Raw genomic sequence first — 24,092 nt, 5'->3', positions numbered from 1 at the left:
AAAAATGAACAGAAAGAAATCTATTACATTATCACAGCAGTGGGTTAATGTAAACATCAAATGCAGAGGCCACAGCACAGCGATACATAAGCTAAGGCAAATCTAATTATATTAAGTATCAATATCGCCTCTGTCAAGTACAGTACATGGAGGAAATGGAGGACAGATGACAGGCGCGTGAGCTAGAGAACTGGCAGGGCAACAAACCAACCAATATGCATATATGCTGAGATGTTTACAAGCTGTTTTAATGTTGCGTAAATGCATTCAAAGGTCACCCGTGTCGTTCATTAACCACAGAGATAACAATAGTTATTTGAAAAATTAACCGAGGAGGATTTGGCAACGTCTTTAAGCATCAAAAAATGTGACTTTGATAATAAAGCCATGGGGCTGGCCTTGAACAGAGAGGTTAATTATCTCAACAACAAAAATATTACCCTGCAACCAGAGATTACAGAGGATGCAGGGATACGCATTGGAAACTAGAGGCGCACTAGAGCTGGAGAACCGCACTTGGTCATTATGTTTGAAAATAATAAATAAATAGAAAATACAAAACATGACCTAAGGAGATCTTGCTGCTATGCCATTAGCCTGCAACATTAACCAGCTTAAGACATTATACCTCATGTATAAATTGTGCTAATGTGGGAACTAACCATGTCTGGCTTCAGGCAAGGCAATAAGAAATAAATGCATTGGGGGAAAGTAGTTGGATTTGGAGCGGTTCTGGTGTCCCTATGGTCCAACTGAATGACAAAACTGCATTGAGGCGCGTACTCATAAAATTAGCACACACACACATAGTGCAAGAGAGATAGAGAGAGAGAGAGGGAGAGAGCGCGCTGGAGATGGTGAAGAGTGAGTGAAGAGCTGGAGTGTTTCTCAATTGCCATAATTTAACATCTGTCGACAAATGAATGATAGGAACGAGATAAGACGGCAAAACTAAAGCGCAACATGGAGATGCGTGAACTTTGATAGACGATGATGATGATGATTTCGCGGAACTGAATGAACGCTTCAACAAACCAAGGACGCGAGAAACCCGCGTGCATGGATCTCAAATACATCCATCATCCCACGCGCGATGCTCTCCGGGCGAAACGCAACATTATTCGCGTAATGAAACTACTCGCCTCGAGCTTTTAATGGAGGTGGAAGGTGAATCTCCAGACAGCGAGCTTGAGTTTTAGTCGCCGTTAGTTTCAGATCTCATGGCTCCAGTTGGAGACGCCAGCGCTTCTCGGCGAGATTTGAGGGACATGTGCGCTCTCCAGCAGCAATAATACGGGGCATGAAAGGAAAACTGGGTGTCTGCAACACACGGTTGATAAAAGCAATAAATCTGTACTGAACAGAAGTGACCCGTGCGTTGCGCAATGAGAAACTTCAGGGGAAGACCGTCACCCGCGCCTCGTGATGTTTTGAAGTGGGTGCGCATCGATGCTGCCTGATCAACTTTTTGGATTTATTATCTACAGAGATGAGAAGCAGACCGGACGACATTGCGCCATCACCTGTTTTATGAACACTGTGATTAGTTCTCACAAAAGCACAGTATCTTTATTGCCTTTGGACCTGGTTTCAATACATTCCAGTGTTAAACATGGAGATCAGTCAGTTATTTGACGCTTTTATTTTTTGATGCGCGAGAATACATAGCCATATCGTTTTTATTCCTCTCAATACGTTGGTTTAATAGCTCTGTTAATTTTGCACTATGATGGAACCGCCACCTTGCTCGAAAAAGAGTCTGTCTCTGTCGTTGCCGGTTCCCCGGGAGGGACAGGCGACCCTTAAGCCTCCGCAGCATCTTTGGAGACAGCCACGGACCCCCATCAAAATCAAACATCGCGGTTACTCTGACACCGACCGGCATCACCACCGACAAATAGAGCGCTCAAATGCCATGGACACAAGTGACCGACCGGGGCTTAAAAAGTCACGCATGTCCTGGCCATCGTCGCTCCAGGGAACCCCAAGCGCATCTATAGGCAACTGTGCGGGGAATAAGCGGTAAGATTGAACATTTGGGCATAAGAAAAAGAGCAGTGTCTTTTCTGAATAAGGTTTTTCGTAACGATGTTGCAAGGGTTAATGATGCCCTGTATGGAGAGGCGGGACGCGTGGGCATCCTCGATGATGCGTAATGCGTAACCGGTACCGTTTCTCTCCGAGAGCGTGAGTTTGAAATGTCTTGAATGTCGTGACCTTCCCAAGTGACCTTAATCTGTGACCCATCCCACCACAACTGGTATAGTCCTTATGAGCCAGGCATGTGCGCAAAAGCAATAGGTTAAATGGATTTAATGCATAACTTAAAATATTGTTGTGTCCTTTCTGGGGAACCCAAACCACTGGTTGTGGATCCATCAGCTTTATGTGTTTAAAAAGGAGGACTCCAATTATGTGGGAATATAACATTAATTTAAGATCATGGCATATGCTCTTTCGCTCTTGGCGCGTGCAGACACCATATGCGCATGCCAAAGGAAATTTGCATGATCTATTCAGTCCTTTCTCTTGCACAATTGAGCCCATTTCAGCACACATTATTACAAAAATAAATCCATACATCCTCCAAACCCTTTATCTCTATCCCAGCATCTGGGGACACCCATAGGTGTCCAGTAATTACAAAAATGTGATCCTGCCTGTGAAAACCCAGCTAAAGTGTTTGTTTGTTTTACTGTTTGCTATAAATATAATGTAAAGAATATTCTGTGATTTTTTTACTATTGACTGGGTAAGACCATGTCAAATATTAAAATACATGTAAAATCCAACTTTGATTCTCCAAATCTGGATTTCACATAATGTCTTAAATATGCAATGTAAATATGTATAATCTGACTGTTTTCTTTAATACAAAGGTCTCAAAAATGTCAGTATAGTCAGTGTGAGCTGCATAAAGAATAGAAACACAAACTGTATTCCTATAAGGCTTTGAATTACACTTACTGTGGAGCACTGATATGAATAATCAACTTGAATTAGTTTATACCGAAACGCACATTTGTCAGCATGACATTCATGTCGTTTTTGTGGGTTTGTACAATTCGGTGCGCACAGAATACACTGCTTTTACCCTCAAGGATGAGTGTGGGTGTTGCTTGCCGTTGGTTTGTAGATGTGCACGCAGACTCTGATGTCAGGGCTGGAAGAGGCGAAATGTGCTGTTACACAGAGTAGCACCTCAGCAAACCGAATAATAATTACTGTAATAAACCGGGTGAGGGCCACGGGTCCCCGGGAGAGGTCGATAGCAGAGTCCCAGTTTTCTTCCTGTCAAGCTTTGCCTGGGTCACAGACGGCCCACGCTGCAGGTTCCCGGGAGTGAAGCCAGCTCAACCTGAATGTATTGTAAATCCTGATTTGTATTCCAGTCCCCAGGACACGCTCACAGGCAGTCCAAGAATTAGTGCAGCGGCACTGACTTGAACTGTCCTGCATCTGTCATCACAGTGGGAGAGAGGGCTGCCTAAGTTCGTGTCTTCTACGTGAGATGTCACGATCTGTCAATGTCTTTTTAGTCTCGCTCCTTGCACTAATGATTTGATAACATCCTAGCATTTTGTGTGTGTGTGAGTGTATGTGTCATCAGCAGAACCAAGGAATAGCTCTTCCAAACTGTCAGAAAATATGTACCCTAGCTGTCACTGGGGCTGTACCCTTGAAAAAGTACAGCTTTGCAGCTAAAGATTTCATATTAGTACCTCAAAGGTGCCAAAAAGGGCTTATTATCGCCTCAAAGAAACATATTAGTTGTTCATCTTGTACTATAAATCTATTGTAATATGTCATGTATGACTGTTTGCGTCTGATGCATGGTGCCGGTGTGTCTGTGCATAGTGCATTGCCTCAAGCTTTAGTAAAAGATGAGGATGATAATAAACAGTTTGCATGTATTACATTACAGAACTGTGTGGGTAGGTTTTTGTCGCAGGGGCGACATTTTATTTCCATTCATTTTGTTTATTAAGGCATCGTCCTGTCTCTGCCATGACAGCCGTTTAATGGGCGTAATGTGAGCATGGGTTACTTGCCCCCTCTGTTCGAGTCCCTCATGTCATCTGTTCCTCTGGGCCTGGGGCATCAACTTCATACACAGCTGTATGTCCAATGCCACATTGATGCCTTATGTTTTACCATGCAAGTCTTTTAATACCTAGCAAACGTCATTGATCACAACTACAGAAAGCAATGTATAATATTATCAGGTGTTTGTACCCAGCTAACAGTTTAATTTTATAATGTTATATAATGTTACAAAAACGTTATTTCTGAATGTCTGACTGAAGTGTTTAGTTTTTAGGAGGTTGTATTAATGTTTTTCTGTGGTTGTAAGAGCGTTTTTCAAAACGTTACTAGAATCTTGTTTTATAAAAATGTTGTATTAACATTATTGCTAGGTTATAAGAACATTCCTCAAAACGTTATTATAATGTTAAATTCTCTCATTATATCAACGTTGTATTAACGTTTTTCTGGGGGGCATACACAGCAAAGCTTTTACGTCTGTGGCCGGCGTATGTTTTCAATTGTTTCCAATGGAAGCTCGGCGGTTTTTAAAAAGCCAACAGGTAGGGTTTTTTCCACGCTGAAAGCCGGCGCTAGGCATCGAGAATTAAAAAATATTTAAGGGGACGTGCACACCAAAACTTTTCCCCCCCATGGCCGGCGCATGTTTTCAATTGTTTCCAATGGAAGCTCAGCGTTTTTCAAATAAGCCAAGAGCTAGCGGTTTTCTTTCGCGCTGGAAACCGGCGCTTGGCGGTTTTTCCGCGCTGAGTGCCGAGAGTTGAAAAATATTCAACTTTGGGTGAAAAGCTCAGCTCGTCAATGTCAATTGTCACACGGCCATCCAACAGTGGAGGAGGGGCGGGACAAATATCACAACAACCAACCAGCGCATTGTACAACGACTAATAAGCAATGCAGAAGTATCACAGCAACCAGCTCAGATGAAAAAACAGCTGGCATTCGGCGTCCTCCAGGCATTTTCAGCAGCTTTGGTGTGCACACCCCCTAAGAACGTTTCTCAAATTTTAATGTTCAACTCTCTCATTATATAAACATTATTAACTTTCTTGCTAGGTTATAATAACTTTCTCAAACATTATTATAATGTTTAACTCTCTCATTATATAAACATTATTAACTTTCTTGCTAGGTTATAATAATGTTTTTCAAAACATTATAATGATCAACTCTCTTAATGTATAAATGTTGTATTAATGTTCTTGCTAGGTTATAATAACGTTTTTCAAAATGTTATAATGTTCAACTTTCTCATTATATGAACGTTATATTAACATTCTTGCTAGATTATAATAACGTTTATAAAACGTTATTATAATGTTCAACTCTCTCATTATATAAACGTTGTAATAACATTCTTGCTACACTCTAAAAAAAAAAAGGTTCTATATAGCACCAAAACTGTTGCTTTGGATCGTAACGATAGAAGAACCATTTTTAGTGCCATATAGCACCAGTGAAGAACCAGTGAAGCACCAGTGAAGCACCTGTGTGGAACCATGTAGTGCTATGTAGAACCATATGTGGTGCTATATGGCCCCTTTATGGTTCTGCACTGGTGCTTCACTGGTGCTTCACTGGTTCTTCACTGGTGCTTCACTGGTTCTTCGCCGGTGCTGTATGGCACTAAATGGTTCTTCTATCGTTACGATTGAAAGCAACAGTTTTGGTGCTATATAGAACCGTTTGTTTTTTTAGAGTGTAGGCTATAATAACGTTTTTCAAAACTTTATTAAAATGTTTAACTCTTTCATTATATAAACGTAGTATGAACGTTCTTGCTAGGTTATAATAACGTTTTTCAAAATGTTATTATAATGTTCAACTTTCTCATTATATGAAAGTTGTATTAACGTTCTTGCTAGGTAAAAAAATCGTTTTCAAAATGTTCCGAGAAAGTTCCCTGTTAGTTGGGTAGGAGCTGTCTTATCAAACTGAAAGTATTAAGCATGGTAGAAAGTTTAAACTGCCCTCAATTCAATCTCCAGAGCCGATGTGAGCAAGCAAGTTATATCCCACTCTGTGTCCCAGTAAGAGGAAACATGATGACCGATTTATTTGAAACACCATAACTCGAACCCATTTGTTTCTAATGATTGATCATTCAGCTTAACTTAAATGTTCATTTCTGTTAGTGTCAGTATTTTTTATTTACGACGCCGTGTAATCACATCCTTCTGTTTACTTCCTCCCAGCTGTAGCTTGCTTTTCTGTTTTGAGGCTTTTTAACCGTAACTCCCACTGAAATATTGAACTTAGTCTGTCACTTGTTCCCAAAACTCACCAGCTCTGTTTTCAGTCATTAAAACTCGATAGGAATGCCGGGCGGTGCAATTTCTCAGATGACAAGAGGCTTTTATTTCATATACGCATCTTCTGCAGCTTTACCTGCATGTTTGTGTGTGTTGGTAGGTGGCAATGTCCCATAGCCCAGTGCATTCTGGGAAGCTACCCGAGAGTTGAGAATGACCGACACTGAACAGAAGAACAGGCAGTTCTGTTGCTATGGTTACATTTTGTGGTTGTGTAAAATAGATACATTTCGCCCAAAAAAGGCAAAAGGAAGTTTGTTTCCCTAATGGGTACTGTGAAGTTTTAATACGCCGAGGAAAACGCTTTATTGCACTAAATGTGTTATGGATTTACACATTCAATAAGCCGCCACCCCTGAGAACTCAAAAGTGATATGTCAGAGATTTCCCTTAAGTCACATTGCTCTTAGTTTTTGTTTATTAGTATTTATTTTTGGCAGCCCTCATACCTTTGCTTGCATCTTACTGTTCTGCTGTTTCAGCTATACTTGAATGTATAGACGTAAACTATACAATGTCTGTTAAAGAGCTGGTGTGAAGTGCTCAGTTGTGATGTATATACATCGAATATAGAAACCTACCCTGTGGGTTACAGGTAAACGTCGGCATCCGAATTTTACAGTAAGTTACTGTTTATCCCACAGCATCTGCCTTTCCTTTTTTTTAGGACTGTTGTATGTCAGTGTTGCGAATACATGAAAAATCAATCTTTGCTCCCATCTGATGCTTACCATTTTTTTGCCTCCGCTCTTGATTCTCTGAATTTTTATACTTCAAAGCACTCGACACGCACCGCATCATGTGTTTGAGTGTTTTTTTCTGTTTCTTTTTGAAAATGTCATCTTTGTTGCCCCGACAATCCCTCGCTGAGTTACTGAAGCTCACCGTCGCTTGAGTATCTGCTTTATTGTCTGATGTCTCAGGCCCCTCCTTTCTTTTTTGACAGATGAGAATACCTCTGGCTCCGAGGACACGTGTGCATTCGCCGGCACCGCGTTTTTTCCTTTATCAACACCCCCCCACCCTTACATCACGCAGTCCGTACGACTCTTTGTGTGCGGTAATTACTGACTTCGATCTAAGCCGTCTGCTCTACGCTTTTCTCTCTATCCTCCTTATCAGCTTATTTGTCTGAGTTTCGCTTTCTTTTCCCTGCCTGCCTTTTTAGGCCCCCCATTGTGCGTCTCTCTTCTCCGGGGCCCGTATGCCACTTACGTTGTCTCTGGCGGACTTGCTCACGCTCACCGCTGAGTTAATCACACTGCCGGGTTATCTTTAAATCTATCATTTCTTCCCACTCTCGTGCATGTCCGCAGAGATCATCAGCGTACGGGCAGACTCGTCTCACCCCTTTCCCCAGTGGCTGAATGAAGTGCCCGCCATTAGACTTTCTGCCGTCATTTATTACTTCTCCCGGTCCCTGCGGGTACAGCCCTGTAAATGATACTGCTCCCTTTTCAAAAAGTCTTTCCATTCTCAGCGCCATCCATCAGTTTCCCGTGATCCTTTCGGCTCACGCGCTTTAAAGATACCTGCGGCTTCATCTCTGCTGTCTGTAATTAGTATGGCTATCTGAAATCTACAAAATCATTAGCAAGTTAAAGCCCGTGAATATGTTGTAATAGGATTATTCAGTGCTTGCAGTGTGAGGTCCTCTCCAACTGACCCGGCACAGATCTAGCTGTGAAAAAACACCTGGAGAACAAAATATAATACTTGGAGAAAGCTATTAGTTAGCATTCCCTTTCATCTTAATGCAAGCTGCTCGGATGGTGCATGACCTCCAAACCTCCTTATGTTAAAGTAATCCAATACTTTCATTTATTCATTCAGGAGTTGCAAACAGTTTTTAATATTATTCTTATTCAAAATCTAGATACCTGCTGTGATTGGATTGTACAAGCTTTGCGTGTTGACCTGTAAAGACCAAAAATGAAATTTGCAAATGTAAAAAAAAAACGAAATAGATAAAGATGGAGTGCGCTGCTGTCCAAAAGCACATTATACACTGTAGCGATTCAAGTAATTAAGTAACAGTCTTGCTGACATTTCAACACGAAATCGATAGCGTGAAAAGGAACGAATCAGGAAACCAGTTGGGATACACAGACTTACTGCTGATGCATTAAAATGCATTTACTGTAAGCTACAATATTACCCATGCAGCTTCATGGATAATGTTGGCCCTCAGGTTTGGGCACGTGACATCACGGTTAATGACATCTGTTAAACTGCACCACACTCACCCTGTTTTGACCTTCATAAAGCCGGGAGGATTGAAAAATTAGGGTTTCCGCAGTACACAGCAGCCACTGTAACAGATATGATTAAGGGATTGAATTGGAAAATTTTTAGGTCTGAAGCAAATGTACCAGTTGCTAACAGGGTTAGTCCTGAACACAGCTCCATACATTTAAAAATACACTGCATATTTGTAAAAACAAATTGACTTTAAAAGTAGAATTGATATTGAGAGATATTAAAGTGCACTTATTTCATTGCTAAAAAATGTATTTTGTGCATTTGGTATAATACAATGTGTTTGCATAGTTTATGGTTAAAAAACACATTATTTTCCATATACCGTACATTTTTGTAGCTCCCGATTTCACTCTCTTCCTGAAACGGATAGATTTGAAAAGCTATTGGCCAGCTAATCTGTACGTTGCGTCCTGAATACCTCTGACGTCATCCGGAAATGTGACGCTCTTTACCATTATTGAAAGATTCGCTCACAATGCAATGCTAACAAGAGTTAACTTACAGGTTGGGTCCGAAGCGGGAGGAATTATGATAATGTCGATCTTGTCTACATCACCAAGCCCAGGAAGTAAACTGTTGCCTACAAACCGTGTGTTTGTTGTAGTCCAAATTAACGTTGGAGATGATAACTCGCATCATCGTTTACTTTGGGGTTTATACATTTTGCATATTGTTAACATGTACTAATACACACTTACACACCAAAGGAAACGTAAAAAAGTAAATTGGACCATAGGTGCTCTTTAATTTACGAGGAGCTCATATGCAAAAGCTGCTTAACGCCACCTCTGTAAAAATATGAGATAATGATATTAACCCAATGCTCTCGGCACGTATAATACATTTATTAAATACCATTGAATCCGCTTAATCACAGCCTCAGGTCATTCAGAAATACCGTTTCAAAAATCCACTAAACACCACATCGATTTTTCAGCAAAGTAAAAAATTTGCTGTAGTAGATTTAAATTTATGTTATTTACTGGCAACAGTTTGTTCAAACTAAAATGAACATTAAACATGAACGTCTTTGTCTTTCCAGAATAAAACTATAAAATAACAGCCTCATGCAAAGCATTGTGGGAACCAGAAATCTTTATCAACCTTTTTCAGTTTTTTCATTCAGATTTTGGTTTCCAAAATGCTTTGAATTAGGCTGGTATTTTAGTTTTTCTGTAAAGACAAAGGCATGTTAATGTTTAATGTTCATTTAACTTTGAACAAACTGTTGCCAGTAAATAACATACATTTAAATCTACAGCTGCCAATACTACAGTCATTTCTACATACATTTTTAACAGTGTAGACACACTAGGGATAGATGATAAAATAAAACTGATTGCACTTCAGAATAGGTTTGAATTTGTTAACATTGGTAAATGCATAGGTTTGCATTAACTAACAATGAACAAGTTTTGCAGCATTTATTAATCTTGGTTAGTTAAAGGCGGGGTGCTGGAGTGGTGCCGAGTACCTAAACACTCTTGTAGTCAATCAGCAGTAAGGGGCGTGTCTTCTAACCGACATAATTGCCTGGGTTGCGTATGTGTGAGGTGTGTCAAAAGATCGTCCAGATTCTATTGGGGTAGGGGCGTGTTTGTTTAGGTGATTTCAAATGTCAACACTGGCTTTCAGAAATCATGCACCCTGCCTTTAATGTCAAAACAATTGTTCATTTTGCATTAACTAATGTTAACAGTTACATCTTTTGATTTTAAGAATTTATTTAGTAAATAACACAAACTAAGATTATTAAATGGTGTAGAAGTGTTGTTCATTGTAAGTGCAATGCATTAACTAACGTTTAACAAATTTAACGAAAATTACTATATGACTATTTAAAATCACATTTACGTTATACATCCTCTTATTATTTATGTTGGAATCTCTATAATAAGCCATAATAGATCACAAATTAAAAAAAACTTATCTTCCTTTCCTTTTGCCTTTTGTAGATACAAACCAAGATATGAGATGATAATCATAGTAAGATGATAAAGATAAGAGTAAGTCTGGCATCGGTGCAAAAATAGCTGCTGTGAATTATGTAAGACTTAATGAAAAAAAAAGACTTAAAATAGTAATGCATTATAAATCTGACTGGATTATGCACATCTGTGACAATGCATTAATTTCTATATAAATTCTTCATGTCGTATTATCACCAAAAACAACACAAAATCGGATACAACTTAAAAGCCTTCAGTACAATAAACAAAGCTATTATAATGTATTATCGTAGCCCTAGATATAATATTACATCTTATCTGACATTATATATTTATCGATCGTAAATCTACAGAGGTGTTTTAATTCCCGTGCTGGTTGTCTGAAAGAGGTCAGTTATCACGGTACTTTTCATCTGGTGTTTAACGTTGGCACAGCAGTGCTCCTCAAGGAGCCTGCCGGATCTGTGCGGAGGTGTGAGGAGTCCTGAATTCAGCCTGTTATCAGACAGACAACCCGAATCAACCTGTTCCACAGCGGCAGACTTCAGTCCCATTCGCACATTTTGATGATAAGCTATGTAGTGACATCCGTCAAGGGATGTTGGACCCTCTCTCCGAGTCTGTAAGCATGTCTGAATGTGTGTGCGGGTTTGGGATGGAGTTTTGAGAGAGAAAGACACACTTGTTTCACCAAGATGTCAGCTGCACGGATCTCACACAAAAACACACATCTGCATGTAGGCACTCTCATTCACATGCGCCCGCATAATAACACGGGAGACATCACAAAGACAGTTGTCAGAGCGATAGAGGGGGGGTTAATGTACACGTAGGTTGGATGGCAGAAAGCACACAGGGAGAGTCTAGTTCAGACCGGGGACAGCAAACAAATCAAAGCCGAGCTGAGTGCATTTGCACACCTGGGGGTTTGAGATTGGTTGACACAGGAGATATGAAAAGAGTCCCCGAGTTCAATATGTATGAAATCGCTCTCTTTTGTTTAAGGCAGGTCTTCCTGATGTCCTGGGTGATATACTGGGTGATCGCACAAGGGACTTGTATCCCCTAGATCAGTGGATCTCAAACTAAATCTACAGCTAAATCTATTGCAGTCTCATAAGGGGAAGAATAGCATTGGCTGTTAAATAAAAAAGCATGATTACCATATTGCAATATATTAACATTATACACTCACCTAAAGGATTATTAGAAACACCATACTAATACTGTGTTTGACCCCCTTTCGACTTCAGAACTGCCTTAATTCTATGTGGTATTGATTCAATTAGGTGCTGAAAGCATTCTTTAGAAATGTTGATAGGATAGCATCTTGCAGTTGATGGAGATTTGTGGGATCCACATCAAGGGCATGAAGCTCCCGTTCCACCACATCCCAAAGATGCTCTATTGGGTTGAGATCTGGTGACTGTGGGGGCCATTTCAGTACAGTGAACTCATTGTCATGTACAAGAAACCAATTTCAAATGATTTGAGCTTTGTGACGTGGTGCATTATCCTGCTGGAAGTAGCCATCAGAGGATGGGTACATGGTGGTCATAAAGGGATGGACATGGTCAGAAACAATGCTGAGGTAGACTGTGGCATTTAAACGATGCCCAATTGGCACTAAGGGGCCTAAAGTGTGCCTAGAAAACATCCCCCACACCATTACACCACCACCACCAGCCTGCACAATGGTAACAAGGCATGATAGATCCATGTTCTCATTCTGTTTACGGCAAATTCTGACTCTACCATCTGAATGTCTCAACAGAAATCGAGACTCATCAAACCAGGCAACATTTTTCCACTCTTCAACTGTCCAATTTTGGTGAGCTCGTGCAAATTGTAGCCTCTTTTCCTATTTGTAGTGGAGATGAGTGGTACCTGGTGGGGTCTTCTGCTGTTGTAGCCCATCCACCTCAAGGTTGTGCGTGTTGTGGCTTCACAAATGCTTTGCTGCATACCTCGGTTGTATATGAAAAGCGGTTATTTCAGTCAAAGTTGCTCTTCTATTAGCTTGAATCAGTCGGCCCATTCTCATCTGACCTCTAGCATCAACAAGGCATTTTCGCCCACAGGACTGCCGCATACTGGATGTTTTTTCGTTGACACACCATTCTTTGTAAACCCTAGAAATGGTTGTGCATGAAATTCCCAGTAACTGAGCAGATTGTGAAATACTCAGACCGGCCCGTCTGGCACCAACAACCATGCCACGCTCAAAATTGCTCAAATCACCTTTCTTTTCCCATTCAAGAGATTGTCTTGACCAGGACCACACCCCTAAATGCATTGAAGCAACTGCCATGTGATTGGTTGATTGGATAATTGCATTAATGAGAAATTGAACAGGCGTTCCTAATAATCCTTTAGGTGAGTGTATATATACATTAAATGAAATGTTTTAATTCAAATTTTGCTTTAGTGATGTCCTGTCCAAAGAAAAGGGGTTTGCAGCAAAAAAAATACCAATGAAATGACTAAAATGACATTTGTGAAAATCAGGCATTTCAATGACTAATAACACTTTCATTGCCATTTAAGTGAAATTACTGAACCAAAACATAAGAGCCTGATAAAAAATGCTCTTTTACAAGAAAAATGTCAGACGCACTCCTCTTTTATAGTGTATGATAAAAATACAATTCAAAGACTGTCTGGAAATAGACAGCTGTACAGTACAACATGTGAGCTTCTTAGGTCTTACCGCAGTTTACATTTCTGGCAGAGTGTCTGTTGCAAAGGAGGGTTATATTAGATACGGATATAGATTATATTGTCTCTTCCCATATCCCGCTTGGAAAAAATGCCAATATATTACCAAAACTCGATATACCGCCCAACCCTAATCATGAGTAACGAAAATATGATGAATGTTACATTGAGTTACATCGAAACCCAAGTGAGTTCTATTCTCAAAAACTTTTGATAAATCACACGAAAAGACATCTCACATCATCCAGACAAACCAAATTTTTCAGTGCAAGAGAGACTAATATTAGCAAAAAATATCACAACATGGACTAGGAATACATTTTACCTGCTGTTATTAACCTGATGCAAACACAACCCATCCGTCTAAATCCAAATCGGTTTCTATGACAGCAATCAATTGGAAGTATCTGTAAGAGTTCTTCCATCAAACCAGAGCAGGATTTACTGTGCAGAGCAAATCAATATTATTCTTTCCATTAAAAGATAAGCTACCTTTTTTGATAGTTATATCCTGCAGTACTATAAACATGTAAAACGGTGCATCAAAAAAACTTGCACAGACTGGCTTCAGCCCACTAGATAATTATGAGAAAGTGGCAATCCTGCTCACCGGGGAAGGACAGATGGCTGCACGATCAGCAGAATATGCCTCTGACTGCATGTCGTACTGAAGCGTGATCCAAGACGTTGCTTTCGTTTTTGCTAACCTGAAACGAATTAGCTGGCAAATGCATGTGTCCAGTTCATAATACAAACCATTAATCATTTAGACAACATTATATAGCAAATCACCTCATAAGTGAGTATAATTAATGCTTGTTCATGAATTTATTATGCGGAGTTTTCATACTTCTTGGCGCCGCACGTCGTTCTCCGAAGGTCTCGTGCAGATTAGTAAATGAATTTTCTTTGTACGTTTGAGACAAAGAAATACAGAGGAAATACATTGGCCTGCTCAGCCGGAGTTTACTGTGGTCTGGTCGTGTGTGAACTGGACTAGAAACGGCTGTTTCTGAGTCACTCGCATTACATAACCAGCGCAAAACTAACATTACGTTCTGAAATAATATAGATTCGGGGTGGTACCAGAGATTTCGGGCACAGCTTTTAGCTGCAGTCAAAACATTGCTGCAGTGTAGCATCAGTGTTGTGTTTCTTTGAAAAACCACAGAGAAGAAATCACGACTAACTTAGAAGGTCCCTGCATTATTAATGCTGGATCACGGTTTCTATTGACATGTCCAACTTATCTGCTCAGTACATCACAGGGCTGTGTTACAGTAATGGGCACTGTTTTGGTCTCTCAAGAGAGGCCAGAGTGTTACTCGTACTCGTCTACTGACTTAAAGGACAAGTTCGGTATTTTACACTTAAAGCCCTGTTTTCAGATTGTTTATAAAGAAAAAGAACGGTTTTGACTGAAATTTGGACATATGATGCTGTCCCGAGAATTTTCGGGTGTTTTTTGTATCACCTCCAACCTCTATAATGGCTGTATAGGTGCACTGGAACAATCCTTTCTAAAATGCATTAAACTTTCATTTACAAAGACGTGAAACTCACCGAGTGGTCAGGGGTGTTCACTGATATGCTTACAGAAAAATCGCTGCAAAAGATGCTTTCCAACAGGTTTTATTGTAGTTTTGTCCAACTCCATTGACTTGTATTAGATGTGCTGTGAGGTACGGTATTACTCCGCGCCGGGAACTTTGTTTTTATTCTTGCAACTGGCAAAGGTGGATTATCGCCACCAACTGGGCTGGAGTGTCTATTATTCAAGGTCTCAGCGGAAGAATGTACGGGTGTGAGGCGTTTGGAAAAATAGGTCCACAAGTTTACAATGAATGCTAAAACAGCTGTTGGAAAGCATCTTTTGCAGCGATTTTTGTGTGAGCATATCAGTGCACACCTGACCGCTCGGTGAGTTTTACGTCTTTGTGGACGAAGGTTTGGTGCGTTTTGGGAAGGATTGTTCCAGTGCACCTATAGACCCGTTGTGGAGGTGGGAGGTGATACAAAACACACCCGAAAATTCTCAGGACAGCATCATATGTCCAAATTTCAGTCAAAACTGTTCTATTTCATCATAAACAATCTCAAAACAGGGCTTTAAGTGTAAAATACCAAACTTGTCCTTTAAGTAACCGGGCTCCCATACGCATATCATTTATGCTAACTTAAAGATATGACATGCAAAAATGTTGGATGAAATGTCAAGAATAGAAAAAACCTCAATGCTCGCTTGATTCATTTTTTATTTGATAAAAAAGACGTGCATGTTTGCCCTTATGCATTTGGCAGATGCGTTTATCCAAAGTGATTCAAAGTGCATTACAAGGTATACATTACCAACTAAGTGACATCAATTTATATAACAGTTAGTTGCAGACCTTCATTCTGATTGGTCAGTAGTTGTGACCAATTCTGTGTATCATTGCACAACACTCATAGACTGTAAAAGTAAAAATATGGATGTAGTGTCCATGACATCACCCATTGGTTTGTGAAGAGTTTTTTGAAGCCAATAGTAGCCAGGGTAAAAAGGCGGTACGTGGGTGAAGCTGAGGTGGCTGGTTGCTGAAACCACACCCGCTTAGCTTGACTCTAGTGACACCTGTGGCCGTTCACCCCTCACTCAAGTGGCCACGCCCTTAATTATAAAGAACTTTAAGGCTTAATATAATTTAAACGGATGAGTTACAAAAGTATTCACCCCCCTCACAGTTCTCATTAAGGGCAAAATTAGCTATATAGACCAAAAACACTTTTTGTACCAGGCTGTAAACACACTTATTTCTGCTGTAAAGTTGGACATTTTAACATCGGGGTTAATGGGAATTGACTCCCTTTTGGAGCCAGCCGATGAATTGCAGTTTAAGTCACTCCCATATTGACATCATCAGAAAGATAAGAAGGTTGCCCCACGGCAGCACCCGATACACACAAAAAAAAAAGATAATCAGGCTGAATTTGGGCCAATCTTCCGCCTTACAACAATCCTAGGTAAAGTCCCTATCGTCTTCGTGGTTGAACCGATTATCTCATCAGATTAGCAGATCAGTGGTGCGCGGTTTGTTAAGAGTGTTTGAATCTGCTGAGAAGCACGTCGGAGGCGCTCCGATCACAAATGAGAAATCCTGTTGTATGGGTGGAACCTCGAGGACAGACGCACGCTGTCGACGTCACGTGAAACAAAACGAAACCCAATCAGAAAGCGAGCTGATGAAATGCGAAACCAAAACAACCACAGTCATGGCACAGCAGGCACAGTCCAAAGTGAGATGCAAAAAGCAGTCCACGGTATTAATGTCATTTTTTATGCCCATCATGTGTATTTACTGTGAAGTCACGTTTGACCACGAGAGATATTGCGAGATTTCCAATGGCAATTGACCACATAGAGGCAACCCAGCTAACACACGACATACTAGTTACGTAATTTATTGGTCATTTTTGGTAATTTCATGACTTACCAGCTGGCAACATAACTGTTATGTCCTAGGGAGGTAATTTTATTACCATTTCAGTACCAAATCACTACGTTGCCAGTACAGTCTCCTAACGTCGCGAGATAACCAAGTTTGTTCCAGTTACGTAATACATTCATACTATTTTGGTGATTTCATAACTTACAGGCAACGTAACTGTTACGTCCCAGGGAGGTAATTTCATTACCATTACAATTATACAAACATGTATTTTCTTTTCTATTTAGGTTAGCTTTTTAAAGCTTTCAGTCTCAACGTTTCCTTTAAAGGGATAGTTCACCCAAAAATGAAAATAATGTCATTAATGACTCACCCTCATGTCATGCCAAACTCGTAAGACCTCCGTTCATATTCACAACACAGTTTAAGATGTTTTACATTTAGTCAGAGAGCTTGTTGGCCCTTCGTTGGGAGTCTATGTACGGTGTATTGTCCATGTCCAGAAAAGTAGTAGAAACATCATCGGAGTGGTCCGTGTGACATCGGTGGGTCGGTTGGAGTGTGTTGAGGCATCGAAAGTACATTTTGGTCCAAAAATAACAAAAATACAACTTTATTCAGCATTGTCTTCACTTCCGCGTTTGTTGTGAAGCGCATGCGAGAGACTGGAGTCGCGTGACTGCGGTGACGCGGATGATGTGTTATCCTCAGACATGTTTGCAAAGTTTTTTTTCAAACATACAGCATTTCCCTCAGACTGTAAACGAAGCCCAGGCGCACACAAAAAACAGCTGGGGTGCACCAGATAACACGTCAGCCGCGTCGTACATCATCCGTGACTTTAGTCTCACACATGCGATTCACAACAGACGCGGAAGAGACGACAATGCTGAATAAAGTCGTGAGTCATTAATGAGTCATTATTTTCATTTTTGGGTGAACAATCCCTTTAAATAAGTCAAAATAGAATAGATTAAATACACCACGCGGCTGCTCTTTACTTGGGAAACAAAAAAGAGGCGAGATCGCCTCCCGCCTTCAGCTGAACTTAATCAGAGTGCGCAACTGCGCGTGCACAGCAGTACGGCGTCTGCTAGGACCAGTCGTTTCTCTGAACTAAGATTCAAACACAAATCTTACCACCACAAAACTTTTAATTCATTACGTTGTCACGATGTGACCACGACAGGCAGATTACGTTGTGAAACGCCGAGGCGACGAATCCAGAAATGTCACTTTTCCAGTCGCCACGGCGTAAGTTTGGTCATCATATTACGTCGATGTTAGTTACGTATTTTGGTTAGCTGGAAATCCACACACTATAGGAACAAAACGTAAATCGTTGATTTTTTTCATCATGTTTGTGGTTTCTCACATTTTGAAAATCTGATAAAATGTAAAAAATCTTTTGGTGTGGCCCTCGCTTCAGCAACGTAAACATGTGTAACAATTTTGTTACTGTTCATCATCGGTCAGGGACTATTTTTTCAGCGGTAGGAAGGCTTTCAGTGATATTTCTTCATGAAAGGTGCGTTGATACATATTTTATGCTTTGATATTTATTGTTTAGTAGCCGTTACATAAGGCACTTGAGGCTAATGCTGTATCGTAAATAAGTCACGGATGAAAAGGTAACAACGCCCTTTAGCCATGATTTATACCACAATACAGCAGCACAGCCTCTTGTATCTTATTGTTTACTTCAGTTATATTATACCATATAAATTCATAGACAGACTTGATTCTGAAGTCTTGTGACGGCATTATTAATAAATAAATGAATTAATTCAATGATGAACGATGTAGCAATTAATGATTCCTGTTGCAAGAGCTACCGCCAGTCAATAAAAATGATTGACGACTATTACCTCCCTGTCATGATGTCGCGCCCAGACATAAGGCATCTGTCATGTCTGCGCTCTCTAAACTGCGAGTGATTTATTGCACTGAAGTGGCTACAATTTCCATTAAAATTTCCATTGTCTCAATATTCTGACAATGTTGTTTACCTAAAATACAGCTTTAATCACCAGTTGTTTTAACTATAATCTGCATCTTTTACATAAAAATGAAGGCCATATCAAAGATGCAGCTTTGCTTTGTCCAAAACCTAAATAGTGATGGGATTGAAGTCTCACTGCTCATGGCATTTAAAGGCCTGATATTCTTCATGTGCCTTAGGGCCACCATCCATGCCAGGGCTGAATTTATTATCCTTATATCCAAGATCGTATTTTCTTGGAGTTGTGGATATGCTCTTGGGCTTGAAGAGGCAGGCAGGGAGAGATTTCACGAGGAGTGCTGTGATTCGCTGTTCTGTGACCGGCAGCGGGGGTCTGGACATCTGCAAATGAGCAGGAATTAAAATATCCTGTGATGTAGGGAACGGGCTGAGAGCCAATGAGAACTCCACACTGAGCACAGCGAGACCTTGTTTCTTCCTCTTAAATTCAGATTATCGCAGTCGGCTCTTTCGCTCGCCCCACTTTTCCGGCTTCTCCCATCTTTTTAGCACTTGTTTGCGTGTCTGTTTTGGTGTGTGTGTGTGTGAGAGAGAGAAAGTCAAAACTTGTACAATCCTTTGTGACTTCTGGACATTATCTCAGCTGTAGAGTTGTGAATCTTATGTTTTTCTTGCAAGGAAGCGTGTAATATGAAATGTCACACGAATGTGATTTAATGGACCTCTGCCGAATGTGATGTTGACACACACATCCCTGTGCTTGGCCACGCCCCCTCTCATTCTGCTCCTGAGATGCTTATAGCCCCTGACAGATTAGGGCACTTGTCGTCGTCTATGTTCCTGTTGTTGTGATGGTAGCCGACGCAGGAGTCTGGGCATTTTGTTGAGAGAGACAGGTGGACTGAGGACAGGAAAGGGACAGACAGAGAGCACAGAGAGAAAAAAAGTGGGTGAGGATGAGAGATGGGAGAAGGAGAGAGAGTGGGAAGGTTGGGCAGATGAGAGAAAGCGCAGATGATGCCGACGATGACCGCTGTCATGACAGATTCACGGCTGTCGTCCATTTGGCCGAATCAAATTCGAGGTCGGCCCCAGCTGTGATTGGCTCGTGTCATATCACCCATCAGGCCACAGCAACATGACCTCGTGGGTCCAGCCCGCCTCTTTGTAAGAGCTATATATAGGATAGGAGGCCTTAGGCTTAATTTATAATGAGATTAACCAGCCCTGGGATCTAGCATGAATCAAGCATCACTTCTGTATTTTGTTTTGAAAAAGAAGGGTTTGGATGGGTAAGCATGCAAACCATGTCAGAGTCCCTTTAAGGCAAGTCAGTTCATGTTGGTAAGCCATATTGGTAACGCCTCCAGGAAGCTATTTCCAGTCATGCAAGTATAGCTTCTATGCATTTGAATAGGAAAAGATCAACTGTTGGCCAAGATTGAAGTCTAATAACATAAAATGTATCATAAAAAAGTGCTTCTTAAGCTTGCTCGCCCCGCATCACACACACCAAATATATTATTCAGGTTGGTTCATCTAGCATGCATGCTTTAGGGCTGCCATATTGACTGTTATGATTTCAAATTTATTCATGTTTATGCATTTGGCACACTCTTATAATGTTAGATTGTGTTTACCCATAGGTGGATAAATATAGGACAGAATCAACTTTTGAGTTAGAAATCTGAAATCTGGAGAATGCCACAGAAAAATTCTCAAAAAATTCTGTGACTATCGCACAGAACTTTGTGAGATCAGGTTTTGAAAAATCTAAACATTAGCAGATATTCGCGCCGCGTTAACCAGGATCAATCTGGAGCTTGCTCTAGTAGTGACATAAAGTACGAAACAACAATGGAAGACAAAATCATTATCACTGTATGTGGACACCCGGAGCTGTACGACACATCTTCTTACTAAAAAAGATCTTGCTTGTAAAAAAGTGAGGAGGACAATCTGTTATAAAAAACACTATACTCAATTTGAGCTATATAATATATACATATGGAGACTACAAGCTAGCTAAAGCTAGCAAATTGAGTATTTTCACTTCTGAATTTCATGCGCGAAAGCACGAATGACTTGAATTTCACACGTGAATGATCAAAGCGCCCAACTGTGCGTGATTTATTTACTTTATTCGCATCTTGTGTGAACGCTCAGTTATGGGGCGTACACACCAAACACAAATTCAATGATTTGCGCTAGTGGATTACATACAAAGCAATGCAAAGACTCTAATAGGCGCAAACTCGCACGGTGCGAATGACGTGAACTATGCTGCGCGATTGCCGCAAAACACACGCTATTTGCCTTAAATGCTTCTTAGCGCAAGTTGAAGACATCTAGAGCAGGGAATGCGCTTGGTGTGTATGCAGCATTATAATACCATTGGCCACATCCATATCACAGGCATGCCCTTTATATGGCTTTTGTACCAAAATGTCACCGTTTACAAGAGATGAAAAGTCATATGATTGTGTCTGCTATCTCACAGTAAATCCTCTTGGGGTGTGGCATCCCTTCCTTATCAGGCCGAAGCACTTAACACCAGAGTGCCATAAAAATGCTTCAATAACCTGTGTTTTACTATAATAGCCGCCATTAGCTTGTCACACTGCGCCTGTCACTACTCCATATACTCTCACCAAGTTTTCAGCATCCAACCTATATTTGCAGATTCTTCTCATGACATGTATTCAAGCGCTACGAGCACGTGTCAGCTACGTGATTGTGGATACAGTATGTGCCAGTGAGTGTTTGCATGTGTCTGGGGATGGAGTGGGAGACGACCAGTCTGTTTGGCCATACTGCTGGTCGACAGCCCATAAGTGCTCTCTGCCATACGGCGTAAAGTATGCGTGCAGCTCATAAGGGCGCTCTCTGATTGTGCCTTACAGGCTTTTAGACCCTTTGCTGCTATGGGTGAAATGAATAATTTCATATTATATATCTGTGAAAACCCAGCTGAAGTTATTTTGAGTGTTTTCTATAAAATGATGTAAACATCATTCTGTGGAAAATAACCTTAATATCTTTAATATTGACTGAGTAAGGTCATGTCAAAGATTGAAATCAATGAACTTTTGACAGACAGGGTCACATACCATGATATACAGTGGTTTTTTTTCTGAAAATCCCACATGAGGGATTTAATTTTATACCGTCCAGTGCATTAAGTACTTTGGTAGTTTTGATTATTTTCTCTTTTCATTTGAACCTTAATAGATTTAAACCAAAAGAACATATGAATAAGTCTGGCATCGGTGCACAAACAGCTTGGCATTATGCAACAGTCACAAACAAAGACTCAAAACAAGTAAAGCAATATTATAAAATGAATAGTTCTGACTCTAATGTGATTTCACATTCGAGGCCATTGTTAAATAGGTGACTCAGTTGAAAAATGTAAGAAGCAAGAGACTTTTATGCAAAAATTCACTCTTGGGTCTCATCGTCTAGGAGATACAATTGAACGTAACTCATTCGCGATTTTTATTTCCTATGGGAACCAACAGTAACAAATAAATCTGGCATAATAAACAGCATAGCGAAATCTCTGCAGGTTGACACGTGTCTGCCACCGCCATACCGCGCAGAAATATTTCTTCATCTCACAATTAATAAAAGCCAGAGCCCAGACAATAACTCCCCTATTCCCATCATACCTCGCACACTGTGCCCATTATAAATATTAGTTAAAACATGATGTCAGCATGCATTCTTGGCTGAACACTGACTTAAAACCCATCCATCAGATGATGTGCAGACGTGGTCAGGTAGAGAGGCTAGATGTACTCTCTGTGTATTGAGTAGTGACAGAATCAATTGTGAAAGATTAGGGAGAGATACACAAGAAGAGGAGCTGAAAGAACATTATTTGGCTTGTGTGTGCGCGTCTGTGTGTGTGTGTGAGAGAGAGAGAGAGAGAGAGAGAGAGAGAGAATGCAACAGAAAAAGATGCCATCTATGAATAACCCATTTTAGTGCATAAGTCTAGATGCAAAGCCTAAATGGATCACTCAGCATTAACGGGCCCGCACCCGAGTGTCTAAAGTAATCCAGACACTTTTATCATTGAAGATAAAATGACAAAGCTCGTTCTCACCGTGACGCGGGCCATTGCCTCGAACTATTCACGACGTCAAGGGCGATCAAATCATACCATAAAAGTGCATAAAAACACTATAAATAAAAACCAGTGGAATTCAATTAGTGTCTGAGCAGAATCTACGCTGCTTATCCCAGCCAAAGGCAGACATTGTCGTGCACGCTTCATGCCCATTTGCTGAAAGAGGTCAAGGCTGCAACGTTCGGAGAGTAAATTGATTCAGGAGGGGCTTCGCAGCTGGACTGGCACTGCGTGTTCACCAACAGACAGGCATCCAGCGGTGTCTCGCCGTTGTGATGAACAGTCTGACACATCATCTCGAAAGTCTTTACTTGAAAGATTGTTTTTCTGTCTCGAACCTTTTTAGGCTTTTTCAATTTGACAGGAAGACTTTCGAAAAACGACACAATGTGACGAGCTCGTAACCCGAGGCTAAATGAAGTTCACGAAGTTTAAGCACAAAATGCTGGTGAAATAAATCTTTTCCCTCTTACTCTCACTAATGACTGCTTTTGCCTTTTCTGTAAGGGAGCGTAATTATTATCCTCATAGGGTAACTTAATTAATCCATAGAAATATAGACCGTGTGATACCTACTGCTGTAAAGTCCTGGCAGTACAGTAACATATCAATATATGGGTCACAATACAATAATATTTAGTTGTGATACGCTGCAATCTTTACTCACTTTTGCCTACATTGGACTTTGCACGATTATCTTGCTGTTACACTCCAAAAACTGTCTGGGTTATTTTTGACCCATAATGGGTAAATGTTGGACAGAACACAGCGTTGGGTTAAAATTGACCCAATGCTGGGTTGTTTTAACCCAACTGCTGGGTTATTATACCCCATGGTTGCATAACAACAACCCCACATAATTTTGAAACCAGCATTGAGTCATTTTTAACCCAGCATGTGTTGTGTTCTGTCCAATATTTACCCATTATGGGTAAAAAGGATAACCCAGACATTTTTAGAGTGTATATTTTTTACATCGTCAAAATGGTCCCTAGCAGTCACTGGGGTGATACCTTTTTAAAAAGTACACCTATTCCTCTGAAGAGTGCATATTACTACCACAGAGGTACATACTGACACCAAAGAGTTGCATATTAGTACTTCAAATGTGCATAGTGTATAACAAATCTATACATATCTGTATCTAAATAGCACATATTTTGTGCTGGGCAAAGATTAATCGCGATTAATCGCATACAAAATAAAAGTGATTTTTGGCATAATATATGAGTGTGTGCTGTGTGTATATATTATGTATTATTATGTATTAATTATTAT

The 24,092-nt window shown here is 40.5% G+C and overlaps 1 protein-coding gene across 1 annotated transcript in view; it reads left to right on the top strand.

The window, feature by feature from the left end:
• The first annotated feature begins 832 nt into the window (after window positions 1-832).
• The window catches only part of pde4a (phosphodiesterase 4A, cAMP-specific), an 80,310-nt gene continuing 57,050 nt past the window's right edge, over window positions 833-24,092 (top strand). Inside the window, exon 1 of the mRNA XM_055189349.2 lies at window positions 833-2,022. Within this exon, the coding sequence (XP_055045324.2) occupies window positions 1,727-2,022 (296 nt within the window). The 5' untranslated portion in view covers window positions 833-1,726. The remainder of the gene's footprint in view (window positions 2,023-24,092) is intronic.

The sequence above is a fragment of the Misgurnus anguillicaudatus genome, chromosome 19 (assembly GCF_027580225.2).
Source record: "Misgurnus anguillicaudatus chromosome 19, ASM2758022v2, whole genome shotgun sequence".
Taxonomy (NCBI): domain Eukaryota; kingdom Metazoa; phylum Chordata; class Actinopteri; order Cypriniformes; family Cobitidae; genus Misgurnus; species Misgurnus anguillicaudatus.
The sequence above is the reverse complement of the archived record's forward strand: the minus strand, read 5'-3'. Positions and strand labels throughout refer to the sequence as shown.